We start from the raw sequence: 19,798 nt of genomic DNA on the forward strand, positions 1-19,798 counted from the left end.
TGAAAGTGGGCTCCCTGGCTCCCCTCTCACTTTTGGGTAAAAACCATTCCTTATTTCACTGGTCAAGTTCCATTCATCAATTTGCTGTATGTTCTTGGACAAGATTCTTAATCTCTATAATAGTATCTATAAAATAATCTCTATAAACCTGTGAAATGCTGCCTAAGACTAATTCTGAGCTCTTGAAGTCTGCCTTGCCATTGTCTGCCATTATTCTTGAACTTATTTTTATTTAGAAAAGCAGGTAAAAGTGTCACCACTCAGGCCTCACCCTGGATTGGAGCAAAAGAGACCTTTACATGGTGACTCTCCTTTGGGGAATCTAGGAAGGTGTGTGATTGATGTTGGGAAGGGGGGAGGAAGGGTGTTGAGATCTAAAAGACAAAAGGGAAAGACAGATTACTGCTAGGTGGGGCAGGTTTGAAGCATGGTTACTTATATATATTCTCCTCTTACTGCTCATTCACAGCCTGGAAACACTAGCCTTGTCTGGATTCTATTCTTTCCTTCTGAAAACACTTTCTTCCACCTGAAGCAATTTCATCACTTCCTAGTCCAAAGGGATCAGCACTTCTACAGAGGAATGCTGGCTAAGAGGTGAGGGCAGCATGGGATAACAATATTTGCATGGGTCTGGGGTGACTGTGTGACTTCTAAAGGTTGATGGGGTAACCCTAGTGCTCTCAGAAGATACAGACACATGAGTTCTCAAGGGCTAATGGTAGAGAAGTTAAAGTCCTCAGGGGTGGGAGAAAAGTATACTAAAACGCCTAGAGGCTAAGGAGTTGTGATCCCTGAACTTCAAGAATCTAAAAGAGAGTCCTCAGGCTCTCTAGGATTGAAGGACATTTTGACTCTCTAGGACTAAAGGGAGACATCAGGTGACTCAGAAGATGGGACGGTGGGACTCTTCTAGTTTACTTTCATGTATATAAATGTTTTATACATTTCTTTGAATGTAAAAGGGCTGTCCCATTGCCAGGGAGGACAAATCTAAGAAAGTGCCCAAATCTTCAGCTTTCTTTCTCTTGGCTCCTCATTGGCAAAATCAAAGATCAGATTAGATGATTCATGAAGTTCTTCTCATCTCTAAATCCTATAATCCATTGGAGAAGATTGTTTCCAAAAAAGGAAAGAGTTGAACTTGAATGCCACTTTATGAATTGAGATGGGTATGAATTGAGATGAGATGTTAGTATGAGCCAGAAGACAGACAACTCACGGCTATTTCTTTCCAGAACCTGTCTTCAAATCCCCTCTGATGGGTCAGAATCATGCATTCAAAGTTGTGATGGAGTTGGAAACCCTAGCAAACTACAAGAGCAGGTGATCTGCCTTGAACCAGGAGCCTCTGCTTGGAAACTTATCCAGGAAAAAATCCAGGAACTATCAGACTCGGTAAGAGAAGCCGATGCACTGGTTCTGAGAATGTTGGGAAGTCAGGGAAAGAGGGACTCAGTCCTTGAAGGATTGAAGCTATTTGTCATCTGACAATAGAAAATAAAGATGAGAGCCAGAGTGTCTGGGTGTGTTCTATAACTCTCTATATAATATTGAACAAATTACTTGCCCACTCTAAGGCTTAGTTTCCAAAGTGAGTAAGGGGTTGATGAAATTCCATGAATCTTTCCTACTTCCTGTGTTCTAAGAGTCTTATTAGTTCTAATAGTGTTAAGTTTTAAGATCCCTCTCTTCCATAATATTCTGTGCTATAAATATATCTTCTAGCTTTGATAATCTATATTTCAAGACATTTTTTTCACTAAAACCCTTTATAGTTTATTTTCAAGTGTCTTTCCTAGCCCAGAAATTCTGTTTTATATTCCAAAATCCCTTGGGTTTTCATAACTCTATTTTCTAAGGGCCTGTTCAGGTCTAACATTCTTTGCCTTTGCCAACTCAACTGTCTTGAGGTCACTTCTGCTAATGAATTCTATTTTATTTTTAAATTAAAATCCAGCTTCTCTCCCTTCCATCTCCCCTATTCCCCACATTGAGAAAGAAAGAATTACAAAACTTCTATGTGTGATCAAGAAAAATGGATTCCAATTTGGCCATGTCTCCACTTCCCCCTTGGTTTTCCCACTGACTTGTCCAAAGAAATCAATGCTGTCAGAAAAGGATATTGGACAAGAGGTGAGAGTGGCTTTGGATAATGATGCTTTTGTGGGTATAGAAAGCTCCTGGAGTCTGATGGGGATAAGTCTAATGCTCTTATAAGATGAAAACATAAGGGTTTTCAAGAGCTGATTAGAGAGTTCAAAGTCCACAGGGGCTGTATTGAGCGCACAAAAATTCCCAGGAGCTGATAAATAAAGATCCCTCAACTCCCAGGGCTACAATAGGTTTCCATGCTCTCCAAGAGTGAAAAATGCCTTTTGACCCTCCAAGGCCATGGCACATATGTGGGGAGAACAATGTAGATCTTCAGGGAATTTATTAACTAAACCAAATTTTTAAAAAATAAAAACTCAAGATAAGAAAAAAATATAATAGTAACATTTATATAACATTCTAATATTGCAAAGAACTTTACAAATACTATCTCCTTTGATCTTCAAAATATCCTATTAACCCTATTTTTTAGATGAGGAGATTGAGTCAGACAGAAACTAAGTAACTTGCCCAGGATCACATGGCTAACAAGTATCTGAGACTGTATTTGAGAAAGGGCAAGTAATAGCAGAGGAATACAAATGTATGACTTGCTTCTGTAAGAATGAGTAAGAGTTCTGATAAAATTCACAATAATTTGAGTATCATAAGGAAAGAAGAACAAAATTATTTTAGGATGTTTTAAAAGTCATGTTTGAGGAAAAAAAAGAGGGATAGAACTCGCTGTAGTAGATAGGATGGGGATAATATATGAAGTTTTGAACTCAGAACTAATTCATTGATTTCACTCCTATATTCTCTGTGGAAGAGAATGATCTTGGGCTTGCAAGGGTAACTTCATTTCATTTTTTGATAGGTTGTAGATTAGTAAACCAAGAAAATTATGAAGATATAGCTTACCCAGACTTTAGTGAAGTAATTGATAAAAATATGGTATTTTGTGGGAAAAATTGAGAGATGTGATATAGATGATTGTACAATTACATGAATTCAAAAATGATTTAATGGCTGGACCCAAAGAATAGTCATAAACAGGGTCAAAGAATAAAGAGTAATATTATAAGCAAATTAGAAGAAAATAGGATAGTTTGTTTCTCAGATCTATGGAGAAGGAAAGAATTTGTGATCAAAGAAGAACTAGAATTCATTAATGATCACCAAATAGATAATTTTGATTATATTAAGTTGAAAAGTTTTTGTATCAAGAAAGCTAATGCAGACAATATTAGAAGGGAAACAACAAACTGGCAAAACATTTTTACATTTAAGGGTTCTGATAAAGACCTCATTTCTAAAATATATAGAGAATTGATTCAAATTTATAAGAACTCAAGCCATTCTCCAACTGATAAATGGTCAAAGGAAATAAACAGAAAATTTTCAGATGAAGAAATTAAAACCATTTCTAGTCATTTGAAAAGGTGCTCTAAATCACTACTGATTAGAGAAATGCAAACTCTGAGATACCACTACACACCTGTCAGACTGGCTAAGATGGGAGGAAAAGATAATGACAGGGGAGGCTAGGTGGCACAGTGGATAGATTACCAGCCCTGAAGTCAGGAGGACCTGAGTTCAAATCTGGTCTCAGACACTTACCACCTCCTAGCTATGTGACTCTGGACAGTCACTTAACCCCAATCGCCTCAGCAAAAAATAAATAAATAAATAATGAGATAATGACAAATGTTGGAGGGGATGTGGGAAAACTGGGACACTGATGCATTGTTGGTGGAATTGTGAATGGTTCCAGCATTCTGGAGAACAATTTGGAACTATGCTCAAAAAGTTATCAAACTATGAAAACCCTTTGATCCAGCAGTGTTTCTACTGGACTTATATCCCAAAGAGATTTTAAAGAAAGGAAAGGGACCCACATATACAAAAATGTTTGTGTCAGCCCTTTTTATAATGGTGAGAAACTGGAAACTGAGTGTATGTCCATCAATTGGAGAATGGCTGAACAAGTTATGGTACATGAATGTTATGGGATATTATTGTTCTGTAAGAAACGGCCAGTTGAGAAAGGCCTGGAGAGACTTTCATGAACTGATGCTAAGTGAAATGAGCAGTCCCAGAAGATCATTGTACATGGCAACAGCAAGAATATACAATGATCAATTCTGATGGATATGGCTCTTTCCAACAATGAGATGATTCAGATCAGTTCCAATAATCTTGTGATGAAGAGAGCCACCAACACCAAGAAAGAGGACTGTGGGGACTGAATGTGGGTTACAACATAGTATTTTCACTTTTTTTGTTGTTGTTTGCTTGCATTTTGTTTTCTTTATCATTTTTTCCTTCTTGATCTGATTTTTCTTATGCAGCAAGATAACTGTATAAATATATATACATATGTTGGATTTAACATATATGGGATTTAAAATATATTTTAACATATTTTTAACATGTATTGGATTACCTGCCATCTAGGGGAAGGGGTCGGAGGAAGGAGGGGAGAATTTGGAACACAAGATTTTGCAAGGGTCAATGTTGAAAAATTACCCATGCATATGTTTTGTAAATAAAAAGCTTTAATAAAAAAAAAAGTCAAAGATATGTTTACTTTTAAGGTCTTCAGTTCAGCTTCAGTTTAGTGCTCTGGAGATATATAATTGGTCCTGGGCTTTCAAAATTTTTACGAATTATTGGGTCAAAGTATTGGTGGCAGGCATAAAAATGTGCAGAAAGCTAAGAGGGATAGATAAAAACAGTGGAAGACAGATTGAGAATTCAAAAAGATATTTATAAACTAAAATATTAGAATGAGTCAAAAAGAACAAAATTTAGTGGGCAGAAGTATAAAGTTTTCCACTTAGATAATATAAGTGGTACTATTATTTAATTTGCAAGATGAGGAAATTTAGGCTGGGAGGAACTGAGTGATTTAATGAAAGTCATAGAGTTAGAAAGTATCAGAATTTCAATTTGAATTGAGACTTCCTAATTCTCTGGCTTGCTCTCTGGCAGTCATACTATGTCTGAGTGCCAACAGTTCCTTCTCCACAATGTCAAGGGATAGCCTCATTTATTTGAGATTTGGAGTAAGCAGAATGCAGATTACACAATAACCAGAATCAGGAAAGTTCTTCCTTGTCCTCTCAGAGATGATCCTTGCCTACCCTTTCCCCTACAGGATGAGAGAGATGCCTTCATAGTGGCTGACTTGGGGATTCTGGCTGAGCAACACCAGATATTCCTGAAGACCTTGCCCCGTGTAACCCCCTTCTTTGCTGTGAAGTGCAATAATAGCCCCAGTGTGTTGCAGGTGCTGGCCAATCTGGGCGCTGGCTTTGACTGTGCAAGTCGGGTGAGCTTCAAGAAGGCCCCATAGCTATATAAGTGTGAAGAGGGAGGTGAATGATGGGAAAGTAGAAACTTCAGGAGAGCCAGAAGGAAAAGGTTCTTTGAAAGACTGAGCTTTTCTGGATTGCACAAAGCAGTTAGGGGCAAAGGACAACTATAAAAGAACTCAGGCTGTGGGTCCATGGGATTGAAAGGAAATCAGAACATGCTTACAGATCAAGGAGGACACATCTTTCCTTCTCTTTTCCCTTTGGCAACATCTCCAATAACTCTCTCCAGGGGTACAGTATAGGAAAGATTGAAAAATATAAACAGGAGGCCACCAGAGAAGGGAGTATACATTTGTGTGTGTGTGTGTGTGTGTGTAGGGAGGAACTAAGAACATTTTGGCCACTTCTCCTTTCCTTCTCCTAACTCCATCAAGAACTTCTTGGGAGCTCTCATCCAGGGGGCATTATATCTGTCTATCCCCTTCCTGTAAGACTTCAAAATTTCTTTAAAAGGAATGGAGTGGAAAGGAATGGGGATGGTGGTGCAATAGGACCTAAATATCCAGAAGCTCATTGCTGTCTCCAGTTCTTTTCCTCTGGGCTTTCTAGGGCTCTTGGGAGCTTGGGATAGGGATGGGCTCCACTGAGTTCTAATGAAACCCCCCAGATTGAGAATGTGAGAAAGGCATAACCTCTAGAGAGATAACCTCTGCTGTACGGCCATAGGGGGAGCTGGAGCAGGTTCTGAAGATGGGAATTAATCCCTCCCGCATCATCTACGCCAATACCTGTAAGCAGATCTCTTATCTCCAATATGCTGCCAGCCATGGGGTCCAGCTGATGACTTTTGACTGTGAGGAAGAGCTTGCCAAAGTTGCCAAGTTTCATCCCACTGCCAGGTAAGGGTGGCAGAAGAAATCTGGGAGACACTATTATTAGCATCATAGGTCAGTGGTATCATAGGGTGGACAGAGATGACCTGAACCATGAGTCCAGATAGGCCTAAAAAACAGGAGAGAAATAACAAGGCAGAGAAAGAGCTTCCTAAGTAATTTCAGCTTGTTTGTGTGTAAAATGGGAATAATAAAAGCATTTACCTTACGGGTATTGTTGTAAAGATCAAACAACATAACATATGAACAGTGTTTTGCAAACATTAGGATTTATATATTAATGATAGGTATTATTAAAAATAATAATAAGTGGGAAAATAAATGAACAAAATTTATAGATGATAATCAGTTTAGAAAGTATAAGTGCCTGATCACTGGACATCAAAGAGATCCAGAAGCAAGTGACAGATGGATCTCTCAGATCATTCATAAAACCACAGCACCAGGGCAGAGCAGACATAGAGAACAGGCAGAGATCTGCTATGGTTGTCATGGCTAGACCATGGAGTCCTAATTAATAAAGATAACACAAGGAGGTGTCTGCTGCCCATGGACAGTGAGGCATATTGGGAAGGGGCAAAGATCTTAGAGCAAAGAGGCAGAGGAGAAGGCAGGATGGGGACAGGGGAAGAGAAAACAATTACTTAAATATTGGGAAATGAGGTGGAGGCTCAGTAGTATGGGAAGAAGACAGTAGTTCTTAGAAAGAGGACATAAGGTCTAGGCAGAATCAGTAGCTAGACTGACTTAGGAATATCTGAGAAATGAGGAAAAATGAACATGAAATGGGCGTGGGAGTGAGCAATACAGGTGTCTAGGCAAGACTCTTGGAGTCACAGGTCTCCCTTTGGCAGAATTGGCTTACCAATGCTATAGAAGCAGAGCAACGCATTATTGCACGAATATTGGAGTCAGACCTGAGTTCAAATTGGGTCTTTCACACCAGTTATGTGATTTTGGGTTACATGACTTCACCCCTATGGACACAGAAAGGTAGGGATGACAATATCTGCACTACTTATCTTAGTGAACCTTATTAAGGCATGAGAGAAATGTGGGCTGTTATCCTTGGCAGGATGGTTCTCAGAATCTGGACCGAGGACAGTGAGAGCATGTTCCCCTTGAGTGCCAAGTTTGGGGCTCCCCTGGACAAGTGTGGCCATCTGCTGAGCATTGCCAAGGACTTGGGAGTGACTGTGGTTGGAAGCGCGTGAGTCTGACTTTAGGGACTCCTACTTCACCCTGGCTGCTGGAAAGGGAAAAGGCCTAGATGAGGAGTCAGGAGGTCTGGGTTCAAACGTGGACTGTACTATTGACTTATGGTGTCAGTGATCTTGACCTTTCACACTGGGAAACCTCTTCCTTTCTCTGGGTCTCAGTTTCTACTCTCTCAATGATAGGCAACAATCTCTGCCTTGTTTTCCTCAGGGAGGTTTTGTGAGGATTTGCAAACCATAAAGGGCTTTGCAAACAGAAAACCATCTCTAAAGTATCTGTTTATGTCTCTCTGTTTCTCCCTATATGTATGCATCTATGTCTATGTGGGAACCTTTCTATGTTTAAGAGTGAACAAGAACACATGTACCCATGTGCCTTCATGAGTGCACCTGTGCATTTGCTCAGTACTAACAATGCTTGACTCCACTCAGTTTCCATGTGGGTTCTGGCTGCCAAACACCAGAGAGCTTCCACCAGGCCATTGCAAATGCCCGGCGTGTGTTTGACCTGGGCCTCCAGATGGGGCACCCAATGGGATTCCTGGATATTGGAGGAGGCTTCCCAGGCCAGAACAATTTTGTACCTACATTTGAAGAGGTGAGCAGCCAAGAACCAAGGCTGGATGGAGAAGAAAGGAAAGCACAGTTTATGGCAAGAGAATTGGCTCAATTGATGGGGGTGGGAGGTTTCAATCCTAGAACTTTGTTTTTTATAAGTCCATTGATTATCTCTTAAAAAAAAAACTCTCTTTTTAAAAATCCCTCTCTATTTTTCAATGATACTTTTCCTATCTAGAAAGAAGTCTTATTTATAAGTACAGTTAAGAAAAAGACATTGAGATTTTGTGATGAAAAAAGCCATCTACACCCAGAGAGAGGACTGTGGGAACTGAGTGTGGACTACAATATAGCATTTTCTCTCTTTTTGTTATTGTTTGCTTGCATTTTGTTTTCTTTCTCATTTTTTCCTTTTTGATCTTGATGAGGTTTAGATTTGGGGAACCCAAATGAAATTAGAGTTTCTGGTGGTCAGAGAGTTAAATGAGTTCTAGTGGCAGGTTTGGGGTTCAGGGTAGGTTTTGATGCAAGTGTAGGGAGTTTTGGGGACTCCCTTATGGTGGCATAAGAAATTCCCTGTAAAGGAATTTGCAGACCCAAAAACCTAGATTGATAAAGGAGGTTTATTAGGGGGATTGGCAGTAAGGTTAAAGTCTGGTTAGGGAAATAGGTGAGGATAAAAAGAGGATGACACTGGAAAAGAGTACTCCAGTGGGCAGAGGCTCCTTGGAATGCCAAGCATGGCAGAGCTAGCATGTTTGGAATCTCTGCAAAGAGAGGATTTTAGTTTGGCTCTTTTTATAATGAGAGATTTAGCCAAAGGGGGCCCGTGGGTGGAGTCCCAAGTTGGCTCAGATCAGATGGGAGCCCAGATCTCCTTTTGGAATTCAAAGGGATGATTTTGACCAGGATTTGTGAATCAAAGGTCCTGGCTTCCTGAACTGATAATGCATCAGCCAGGAGGGGCTGGGAGTAATCTGAAAGGAATCACAAATCAATAGGAAATACAATTTCTTAAAGGGATCACAACCTGCTTCAATCTGATTTTTCTTGTGTAGCAAGACAACTGTATAAATATGTATGCCTATAATGTATTTACATATATATGTTTACCATATTTAACATATATTGAATTACTTGCCATCTAGGGGGAGGGGGCAGGGAGAAGAGGGGGGGAATTGGAACACAAGATTTTGTAAGGGTCAATAGTGAAAAATTATTCTTGCATGTGTTTTTGAAAATAAAAACTTCAATTAAAAAAACAGAAAAGAAATGCTGTATGAAGTACCAGACTAGGTAGACTTCACAATAAAAAATCTCTATAAGCAAAAAAGAAAGAAAGAAAGAAATTTATCATATTCAGCAATTGCTGCTTCATTTTGCTTCATTCTGCACCTAAAATTTCCCTTTCCCTTGCATTCTATCAAGAGACAGGAGTATCATTTATCAGTTCTCTGAGATTCCTTGTGATCATTGTAACTGTGGGAATGCTGTTGTCTTTCAGGGCTTTTTTCCTTTACCTTTTATTATTCACTTTCTATCCCTCTCAACAATTAAAATTCTTGAATACAAAAGGTACTGATAATGGGCTTCTCTGAATTTAGCCAGGCTGTTTCTTGGGCAACAAATGTATAGTTCACCAATGATCCTATGTTTTACATTTCCCAGACAGCTAGGATGTGGCAGTTGTTTTCTCTACTGCCAGAGCCTTTTAGACCTCAAGATCATCTTCACAATTTATGGCATTGGATAAGGCTTTTATGGTCTATAATGAATGGAATATATCATTATCTTCCAAATGGAATAGCTTTGAAAAGTCACTCACAAGAGTCAACCCATTGAACACTTTCTCTATCACTGGCACAATGAACCCAGATACTATGTGCTCATCCCTGAACTTAGCTAATGCTTGAGATGGGAGTGAGAAAAAAAAAAGATGAAGAAATCTTGTTCCTGATTTCAAGGGAGAGCAGGATCTGGAGAAGGAAGAGGAAGAATAAATCCAAACTTTAACTTGGGGGGGAAATATCTGAGGGGAAAATCCTATCTCTGCCATTTGGAACCTTACACTGTACTGTGCTAGAGAGACAGAGAAAGGAAGAATAGACCCAGTCTCTGACCTCAGAAAAGGAGCAGACCCAGGCCTGGCTCTTGAGAAGTGCATATGATTAGTAGGGTAACCAGCCTCCTATACACAGAGAAGGTTCTAAGGGTGGACTGTGTTTCTCTGACCTAAAGAAGATTGCTTGGTGCTATGTAAGCTAGGCCTTGAAAATAGATGTGATGAGGAAAAAAACTTCCTCATGTATTTAGGATAGAGGGACAGGGGAAGAACCCAGCAGAAGCAAAATCTTGGACATAATTAAACACTTGGTGTATGGTCATGTGTTGGTGGGGTGTCTGGGGGTAAACTGAAGGGTAGGAATACTGGGCCCTAGCGCTGATCTACAGGAAGCAGTTCTAATATTTAAGGAGAAAAATGACAAGTGCTGAGAGCTGTGAGACATCTGAATGGCACGCCATTTCCAGCCCCAGTAATATATTCATGGGACAAGAGAGAATCAGGCGGGTGATAAAAATAGGCACAGGCTGAGGGTCATTGTATAAGTGGGTCCAGGATGATTGGCTTGGCTTGGCTGAAAGAGGCTTGGGGACCAGCTTAAGGAGGTCTGCACTGATGGAGACCTTTCTCTTTCCTACAGATGGCACTTGCAATCAATAGAGCCCTGGACCAATATTTCCCAGAAGGCAGTGGAGTGGAGATCATAGCTGAACCTGGCCACTTCTATGCTGCTAAAGTGTGCACTGTTGCCTTCAACATAAATGGCAAGAAGAACGTGATGGAAGAAGGTGTGCCATACTATTGTGCAGGGCACTTTGGACTGAACCATTTCCCCAGCTCATGGTCTTTGGATTTGGTCCACTGTGTGGTCAAGGGTCAAAGCACAGCCTGGTCATTGCATCATACAATTAATCTCAGAGGAATTCAATTCCTACTTAATTAGTCCAACACCTATCTGAGTACACTACCTCCTTTACTTTCTCAAATCCCAATTTCTGTTTAATACTACCATCGACATGATAGCTCAGGATCACTGCCTTAGGGTTATGCTTAACTTTCCCTGAATGCAGCTAATAATTAAGTCCTACAAAATCTGCCTCTGAATACTCCTCTTGTTTCTGTGACCACCTTTTACTACGATCTATCCAACTACTTCAGTATCTATCTCTGTCACCTGTCACTCTTTTTCAACTAACCACATCAGCTCACAGAAAGATCTGGAATAGACCTGAGACCATCAGGTTCAAGTCCTTCATTTTACACCTTAGGGAGGTGAGATCCACAGAAGTTTTGTCCTAGGTTACAGAGCTAGAGGCAGGCTCTGAGCCCATTCTCCTCCCAACTCTGCTGCTGCGCATTCTGAAGGATCTTTTGCAGTCTGCCAGGATCAGCTTCATTAAACACAGATATTACCTTGTTACTGCTGTGGTTAAAAATTTTCAGTGGCTCATTTCTGCCTTTTAAACACAGTTCACTTCAAACAGATATCACATTACCTTTTCAGCTCTTTCATATTACTCCTTTCCAAATAATCTTCTTTATCATCCAGACAAATCATGTCTAATATGATACAAAGACAAAAACAAATCGTCCCTTTTCTTAAGGAGCTAACATTCTACTGGGGTTAGGATTGGAAGAGGAATGGACTTAGTGTGAACAAACTAAAACAAAATATATTAAAAGTTGTATAAAGTAATTGTAAAAGAGAGAATACCAAAAACTGCAAGGAAGAACTCGTGTAGTAGGTGATATTTGAGTTGTGTTTTGAAGGAAGTTAGATTCTAAGAGATAGATGTAATGAGAATAATAGTGATGGCATTGAAGTTAGTGGAGACTACTCATGTAAAGATATGGAGAAAGGATTGAAATATCATCTATGAGATTATTATATCACTCCTTTGCTCAATAATCTTCAGTAGCTGTCCATTGTCTTTAGGATAAAATACAAATTCTCCTGTGTAGGATATAAAACCCTTTACGATCTTCATCCAATCATTTTTTCAGGCTGATTACATATCAGAGGAGAGACTGTCTTGTGTAAATTTTGTATTTCTCTGGTGCCTAGCACCAAGTACTGTATAAGGAGGGCTCTCAGTATTTGCTTTATAAACTTTCCCAGTCATCTCTTGCAGAATTACAGTGTTGGAGAACTCACAGCCTCCCTAGAGAATGGAGAAGCCTAAAAGGGAAGAGAGCCTTGGGGCAATTATGATCACAGCACAAGCCTAGCTAGTCCTAAATGTCCTCCTGATGAAGCTCTTTTCTTTTCTCTGAAGGTGGCCAAAGACTGATGTATTACATCAACGATGGATTTTATACTTCTTTTGCAATTCTTCGGAGAGAGAAAGAAACAAGAATTCCTCAAGTGGTGAAGGTAAGAAGAGCAGGGGGGTAAAAGTTAATTTTGACAGCTCTGAAGGTAGGACAAAGAAAGCTGTATGAACTTCCTGAAATAGATTAAGTCAGTATTTCCTAAGGAATTCAACCATTGAAGATCAAGTTCCATAAGATTTCCAAGTTAGTGTGGGCCTTCAGACATAATCTTGACAGTCCTTTCCTAGGCTCTACTTACTCTGAATTTCTCTGCTCTGAACTTCGGGATGGGGAAGAGAATAATAACTACCTAGTGACTTCCAAAGTGACCAGAATATTGCTAGTACCTCTGTAACTTTGCTACCAACCTAGCTCAGACACTGTGAATTAGGGTTGCTAAGGAGAGACTGTTGACATATTAGAAAAAAAAAAAGAATGGATCAAATTTATCTGCCTATATTTTTCCTAATTCTAGAAGCAATTGTCCTCTAACCAAGTGGTTTAACCAAGTTGGTTGAGACATCAGAAAAAAAACAGTCTCTGCTCAGGAATGACATATTAGTAGTGCGATCTATTGAAGGATATGCTTTACAAACTGAGGCTTAAAGAAATTAAATGCTTTGCCCAGCGTTAACCAACTTATACATAATTAAGGCAAGATGAGAAACTGATATCTTTCTGATTCTAACTGAAATGCTTAAATATTGTTATGGGATGACCTTTGAAAGTGTATCTTTTAAAAGAGATATTAACTGTATAGCAACATAGAACAAAATATTTACAAATTTTACAGTTATAAAAACTCTAAATAATGAACATATACTTAATATAAATTATGAAAAGAAATATAGCAAATATAAATCATATATTATTGAATGCATTGTGGAATTCACAATGTACCTGGCTCTAATACATCCAGCTGTGGTTTCTTTGAACTTGCATCTCTCCCCTTCCTGATTTGTTCATTCATTCATTAACAAACATTAAATAAGCATGCTCTGCTCAAGATTCTATAAACTCAGTATATTGAAGAAGATGTAAAATTTCAGGAAGACAAAAATTCTGCTGTCTTGAAACTCAAAATCTGGTAAGGAGGTAAGTTTTAAAAAATAACTTTACTATGCAATTTATCTGATAATTTCATGAATAGAGTAGGATTGTGGTGTACTGGAAATTAAAGCAGAAATTCTGATGGAGTTGAGTTTTAAAGTGAAAAATCAATAGGGAAAGAGAGCAGGAATTCAGCAGGGAAAGAAGGAGAGGGAAGACATTTTATAAACAGAGATCAGCAAGATCTAAGACTAAAAGAATGTTAGGGAATAGGAGGTACAAGTGGTTTGAGCCAAGAGTGACTTTATTTAGTTAAATCCTTACCTTCTACTTCCCATCTGGTATAGAAGTTCAGTTGCAAGCCACGTCTTTATCCTTCCACACTGTGGGGTCCCACATGTGATGCCTTTGACCGCCTGGGTCCAACAGACATCTTGCTGCCTGAACTTCATGTAGGTGACTGGCTGATCTTTGACGACATGGGGGCCTACACCCATACCTCAAGTTCCAGTTTCAATGGTTTTAAGAGTCCTGAGATGATTTTCACCATCCCTTCTGATCTACAGTGAGTAGGAGTGCAGACTGGGAATGGGGATCCAAAAGATGGTCTTCCAGCTACCCCTTCCCTGGGCTTTGAGTTCTTCTAAGAGAAAGAGATGGGCCTGGTCAAACTCCCTCATGCCACTGAGTTGTGGTGAAGATGGGAAGAGGCTATCCCTGGAACTCTGACCAGAAGATATTCCTTCCTCTGGGTCATTAGGCAGAGTCTTTGACCTAGTAATCTACTTTTTTTGACAGATATATACACTGCTAGGAGATGGGAGTCAGAAGGAGTTCCTTTAGAGCTAGAGTAAGAAACTACTCTGGACTAACTCCCAGAACTTTTATAAGATTTCCCCTTCTTCTCCCATCCAATTAATCCCTATGGTTTCTCATGAACTTCTAGCCCTATTTCCCTGCCCCTTAGAGCCTTATGCCTTATGAGTAAGATCAAATTAACTCTGAGATTTATTTTCTTAGAAACCTTCTGGACCCAGTGACTGAATCTCCAGGAAGAGATGTTCATAACAGAGCTTTCAGACAACCTGACAAGCCATAGAAGGAACTATTTAAATAGGATGGGAAAATGGGGAATGGGAAATGCTGATAACTATTGCTGCTTTTTGAGTCACATTAAGATGTCTGTCCAATCATACAACATGATATAAAAAGTAATCTCTGATATTTGAAAAAAAAAAGCTGTTGACTGAAATTGCATTTTCTAGGGCATGTTCAGGGCATTAAGAAAAGTAAATGATAATATATTCATCTTTCCTGATTTCTGCCTTCCTCCTCCTCCCATAGAACTATAACCCAAATCCTAATATTTCTTTTCTCCCATGATGACAGTGCCTCACCTAATGCCTTGCATATAACATAATAAATATGTATTAAATCATTCATGTTTATTTGTTGGTTCAATTCATGGTGCCTTCTTTGTACATTCAAGGTGACAGTTGTTCCATAGATTAAAATCTATTGAAAGAATTTGGAGGACCTCTCAATGAAGTTGTTTAGTCATTTTTCAGTAGGGTCCAACTCTGTGACCTTATTTGGAGTTTTCTTTGCAAAGTTATTGGAGTGGTTCATCATTTTCTTCTACAACTCATTTTATAAATGAAGGAACTGAAGGTTAAGTGATTTGCCAGCAACTTCATAGATAGCGAATTTCTGAGGTAAAATTTGAACTCAGGTCTTTCTGATTCCAGGCCTAGCACTCTATCCACCAAACCCCTTAGTGACACTCAAAGTATAATACCTATAAATATACTCAACCTGTTTTCTTCCTGTAGGGGCTAAGCAATATTGTCAAGCTTTCAGCAGCTAACAATCTCCCATTCTGGCCCCTAGATGGCATTCAAAATTCTAGCTGTTTAACCCCTCCCCCAACCCTCCCTCCCTCATCACACTCATCTCCCAGCCCCAGTCTCTTGCCTCCTAATTTCATTTGCCCATCACCTAGGGTGACTAGCCACCTTGGTAGCTTTAGGAAAGCTGGTTTGCTTTTGTGAAGTACGTAATTTCCTGAAGATATGATCTTAAGGATGAATAAATGAAAAATTGAAATTTGATTTTAATACTATTTTTGAGGCTTAGTCAAGCTGGATTTAATATCCTCTTTCATAGTTCCTTTTCTATGTAAACTTCACACATCATTTATATTCCAGAGAAACTTGATTAAAGATTAAATTTTTTGTTTTGTAATTATCTCCAATTTTATAATTCCACCCATCACCAACTTTTTAGAGAAACTCAGTTAACCTAAAGGTCAAATCTCATCAATTTAAACCAGTGTAGCAACTCTCCATCACCTGAAGATTATTTCCTGGTAACCTTTGCTTGTGATTTGAATCATCTGTTTTGCTTAAGAGAAGTTCAGAAATAGAGGTCCAAATGATTTAATCTCCATTCTATGTCATTGATAATTAGACAGAAAAAGACACCTATGTTGATTGAGATTTTGCTCTCTCATTTTACTGTTATTTTAAAAAAAGAATCTATCAGCTTTCATTTAATATCTATGGATTAGCTTAGGTAACTTTTTGCTGTTTTTATTAATAAATTAACATTTAATAATTAATAAAGTTAATGTTCAGAACTTTGTGTCTTAGTTTATCTTAATTTGAAACATAATGGGAAACAATAAGGCAGCTGACAGTATAGTGGATAGAATTCTGGGCCTGGATTCAGGAAAACCTTATTTCAAATCCTATCCCTAAAATAAGCTATGTGACTCTGGGCAAGTCAATTAAATACTCTGCCTCAGGTTCTACAATTGTAAAATGAGTATCATAATAGCCCTTACCCCCTAACATTGTTGGAAGGATCAAATGAAAGATATTTTATAAAAAGCTTTTACCACAGTGCCTGACACCAAGTAGGAACTATATAAATACTTATTCCCAATATTGAACTACAAAGCTAATAATAGACTTAAGTCTATTAGATATTTAGATTCCATTTCTGATATATAGAAGTTTTGTATTTGACAAACACAGCTGACAAAGAACTGACTGAAACTGCTCTGGTCTTTGTTTCCAGGCCAATGAATTGCCTGAGAGAAAATATTACTTCCAATCTCTGATCCCAAACTCTCCACTCCAGAGATTCTCAAAATCTTTTTTTTTTTAAATGGACTTTTCCTTTTCACTGGTAGTTACCAATATGTGAACTTGCATTGGTAGGGGGATAGTCCTCATTACAAGTCTACACCATGTAAGAAGGTCAAATTACAATCTTCTTCCAAAGGAGAAAAAAATGACAGAAGAATGGAGAGGGAAGGAGGAGGAAGGGAAAGGAAGAGACAAAGGGAAAGAAATAAGGAAGGAGGGGGGGGAGGGAGGAGAAAAGAGAGGAGAGAAGAGAAGAGGAAAAAGGAGAGAGAGGGGTACAGGGACAGGGAGAGAGGAAGGAAACAGACACAAACAGAGACAAAGACACTGTAATTATTATTATAGGAGATATCAGCACCATGATCAGCGCTAATGTAGCTGATTCAAGGCTTGATGAAGCCCTGAAGTTATGAATAGCAACTGAGACTTACAACTGACCTTAGCAGCTTGGTTTAAGTGACTCAGCATTGCTCGCTGGGCATATAAAAACAAGAACATCCAGTTACTAAGTCAAGATATTTAATTATATTTGCTTACTTTTGTGAATTTAAGTGGTTTGGATTGTTCATAGAACAAAAAAAATTAATTTGGAAAAGTCTGGAGAGAGATGCTATGGCATTCTCTAAATTTTCTAAAGAGAAATTTCCCTAAATCAATTAATAAATTAACTACCATATAATGGAAAGATCATGTTATCTCTTCTCTACTAAACCACAAAGAAACATAGAGGAACTTGTGTGTGCTGTGTCCCTTCTGTTAGCATCTGTGATCTTGTAGACAGATTTGGTTCTATTCTTGGGTGTAAAGGAGACATTACACTTTATAAAGACTGTGACCACAAGATCTATCAATGATGTTTAAATTATTCTTTTGTTATTTCTTGGATTCTGAGATTCTAAATCAGAATGAATGCTAAGGTGAATTTGATAACTGAGATGTAGCAATGGGTAGGATTTAGCAACGTGCCAAATGGTAGGTTATCCCTACTTCTTCATATAATTTTTCTAATGCAATAAATCAGAGCTCAACCATCACATCTATTAATTGTTTTAATAATAATAACAACAGAAGCAGCTAGATGGCACAATGAATGGGAGTACTATGTTTATAGTCAGGCTAGATCTGAGTTTAAATCCACTCTTAATCATTTACTGTGCAACATTAGTTAAGTCACACAATCTCTGTTAGCTTCATTTTCCTCAACTGTAAAATGGGAATCATAATAGCACTTGCTCCCTGGGTTGTTTTGTGGATTATCTGACATAATAGCATTTAACAGTGCCTGGCAAATAACAGGGGCTAATTAATTCCTGTCCCCCTTCCCCTAATAATAATTAAAAAAACTTATAGAGCACCTCAAATTTTGCAAAAAAAAACAAAAAACTATTACAACTATCTCATTTGATCCTCACAATAAACCTGGATGGCAGATGCTATTCTGATCTCCCTTTTAGAGCAGAGAAAATTAAGGCATATAAGTTAAGAAATTTTTTCCAGTGCCCTAAACCTTTTACATGATGGATCCTGGATTTGAATTCAGTTCTTTCTGAATCCCAGTTCCAGTGCTCTATTCACTGTGCCACTTAGCTAATGATGAATTAATCAGAAGCACCCAGGGGCTTCCCTATAATTTAAACTATCTTGGTTTACAACCCAAGTAGTCATTTCATCATTCAACATGTTCAAGGATCACCCTCCTTGAAAGAAAAAATGCAGAAACAAAGCAAAAACTAGAAAGAATCTGCTTTTTCTCATTCAACCATTTCTGTTACACAAATCCACCTGTAGCATTGACCTTATCCTTTTTTGAAGCTTCTTCTTCCTTATTAAGGCTTTTTAAAATCCACCTTTTGTTTTCCTTAACTTTCTTATCAGCCTTAAACCATTTAAAACTTATCTTTATAGGACTTTCTCATTTTTTGCATTCATTTTCCATTACCTGCCCTTGCTTCTATATTTTTCCAAATCTAAATTGGTTAATGACTTCCCTATACATTTATATCAGTCTTTTTGGTTACCATTCCATTCTCTTCTTTATCAGAATTGTATCTGCTTATGCCTTTAGAATTTCATAGTGGAGAAATTTCTGTTGCTTCTGAGATTTGCTTTATTAAAACTTAGACACTAGAGTTATATCTATCCCTTTTGTGAACTATCTGATATCTGCTTTCTAAAATCCATGTTACATGTCAGGTTTTGTCCAAGTTTCCTCTCCCCTATTATGAATTTTTAAGTGAATTGGTGAACTATCACCAAGATTGACAATGTTTCTATTTCAGTAGCCAAATTTTCCCTCATAAAATCAAGTCCAGAATAACATTTTGCTTTCCTTTGCAAGAATGAAATTGTTGAAGGATGAAAATACAAGGAAGGCAAGCCAAGAATCTATTAGCTGATTATGGATAGTCAGCTGAGGATATGGATCTTATCATTGGCTTCTTCATCTGCTTTTATCTCTTGTGTATTATTGAGCATCTCACTTGCTCTTCCTCCATTGCAGCTATTTTAAATTTGTGCATGTGTATGCACACATACATACATACATATACAATTCATTTTAGAAGAAAAGCTAAATATATACATATACATATATGTATTCATTTAAATCCATTTTATTACATTTCAAGAAATACATATGCAGAATATATGTAGCATATATATGTACATGCATGTCTATGTATGCTCACATACATTTGTATTTATTATTATCTTTCATTAGATACATTACATCACTGACCAAGAACTCAGCAACTCTATTTTTAAGGGGTAGTTTCAATATTTGGTGATAATTTTGTCTTTCAAAACACTGAGGAACTTATTCTTATAAGAATAAATAAATTTTATTCTAGAGTTGATTCTCACTAAAAGGTAGAAACAGGTTGCTAATGCAGAAATCATGAGATAGAGTAGAAATTGTTATAGTCCCTAGATTTTAGGAAAGCAAATTTCAACAGATTAAGGCAAAAAAAATTAAATTGACTAAAATTTTATTAGAAAAGTCAATCCAGGAAGAATGTGAAGTTCTTTTTTTTTTTTTTTAAATGAATGTGAAGTTCTTAAGGATGAAATTATGAAGACACAAACAAAAACAATTCGGGAAAGGGAAAAAAGGAAGCTATCGAAACAGGGTGATATGAAT

At 38.0% G+C, this 19,798-nt stretch overlaps 1 protein-coding gene across 1 annotated transcript; it reads left to right on the forward strand.

Moving 5' to 3' along the window:
* Nucleotides 1-1,197: 1,197 nt before the first annotated feature.
* LOC127557504 (antizyme inhibitor 2-like) lies at nt 1,198-14,076 on the forward strand. Its single transcript, XM_051990818.1, has 8 exons — nt 1,198-1,398; nt 5,255-5,428; nt 6,141-6,313; nt 7,383-7,517; nt 7,957-8,122; nt 10,785-10,932; nt 12,421-12,518; nt 13,855-14,076. Exons 1-8 carry the CDS (start codon nt 1,198-1,200, stop codon nt 14,074-14,076), a joined length of 1,317 nt encoding a protein of 438 aa, XP_051846778.1.
* Nucleotides 14,077-19,798: the final 5,722 nt, after the last annotated feature.

This window comes from Antechinus flavipes, chromosome 3 (assembly GCF_016432865.1).
Source record: "Antechinus flavipes isolate AdamAnt ecotype Samford, QLD, Australia chromosome 3, AdamAnt_v2, whole genome shotgun sequence".
In the NCBI taxonomy this organism is placed as follows: Eukaryota; Metazoa; Chordata; class Mammalia; order Dasyuromorphia; family Dasyuridae; genus Antechinus; species Antechinus flavipes.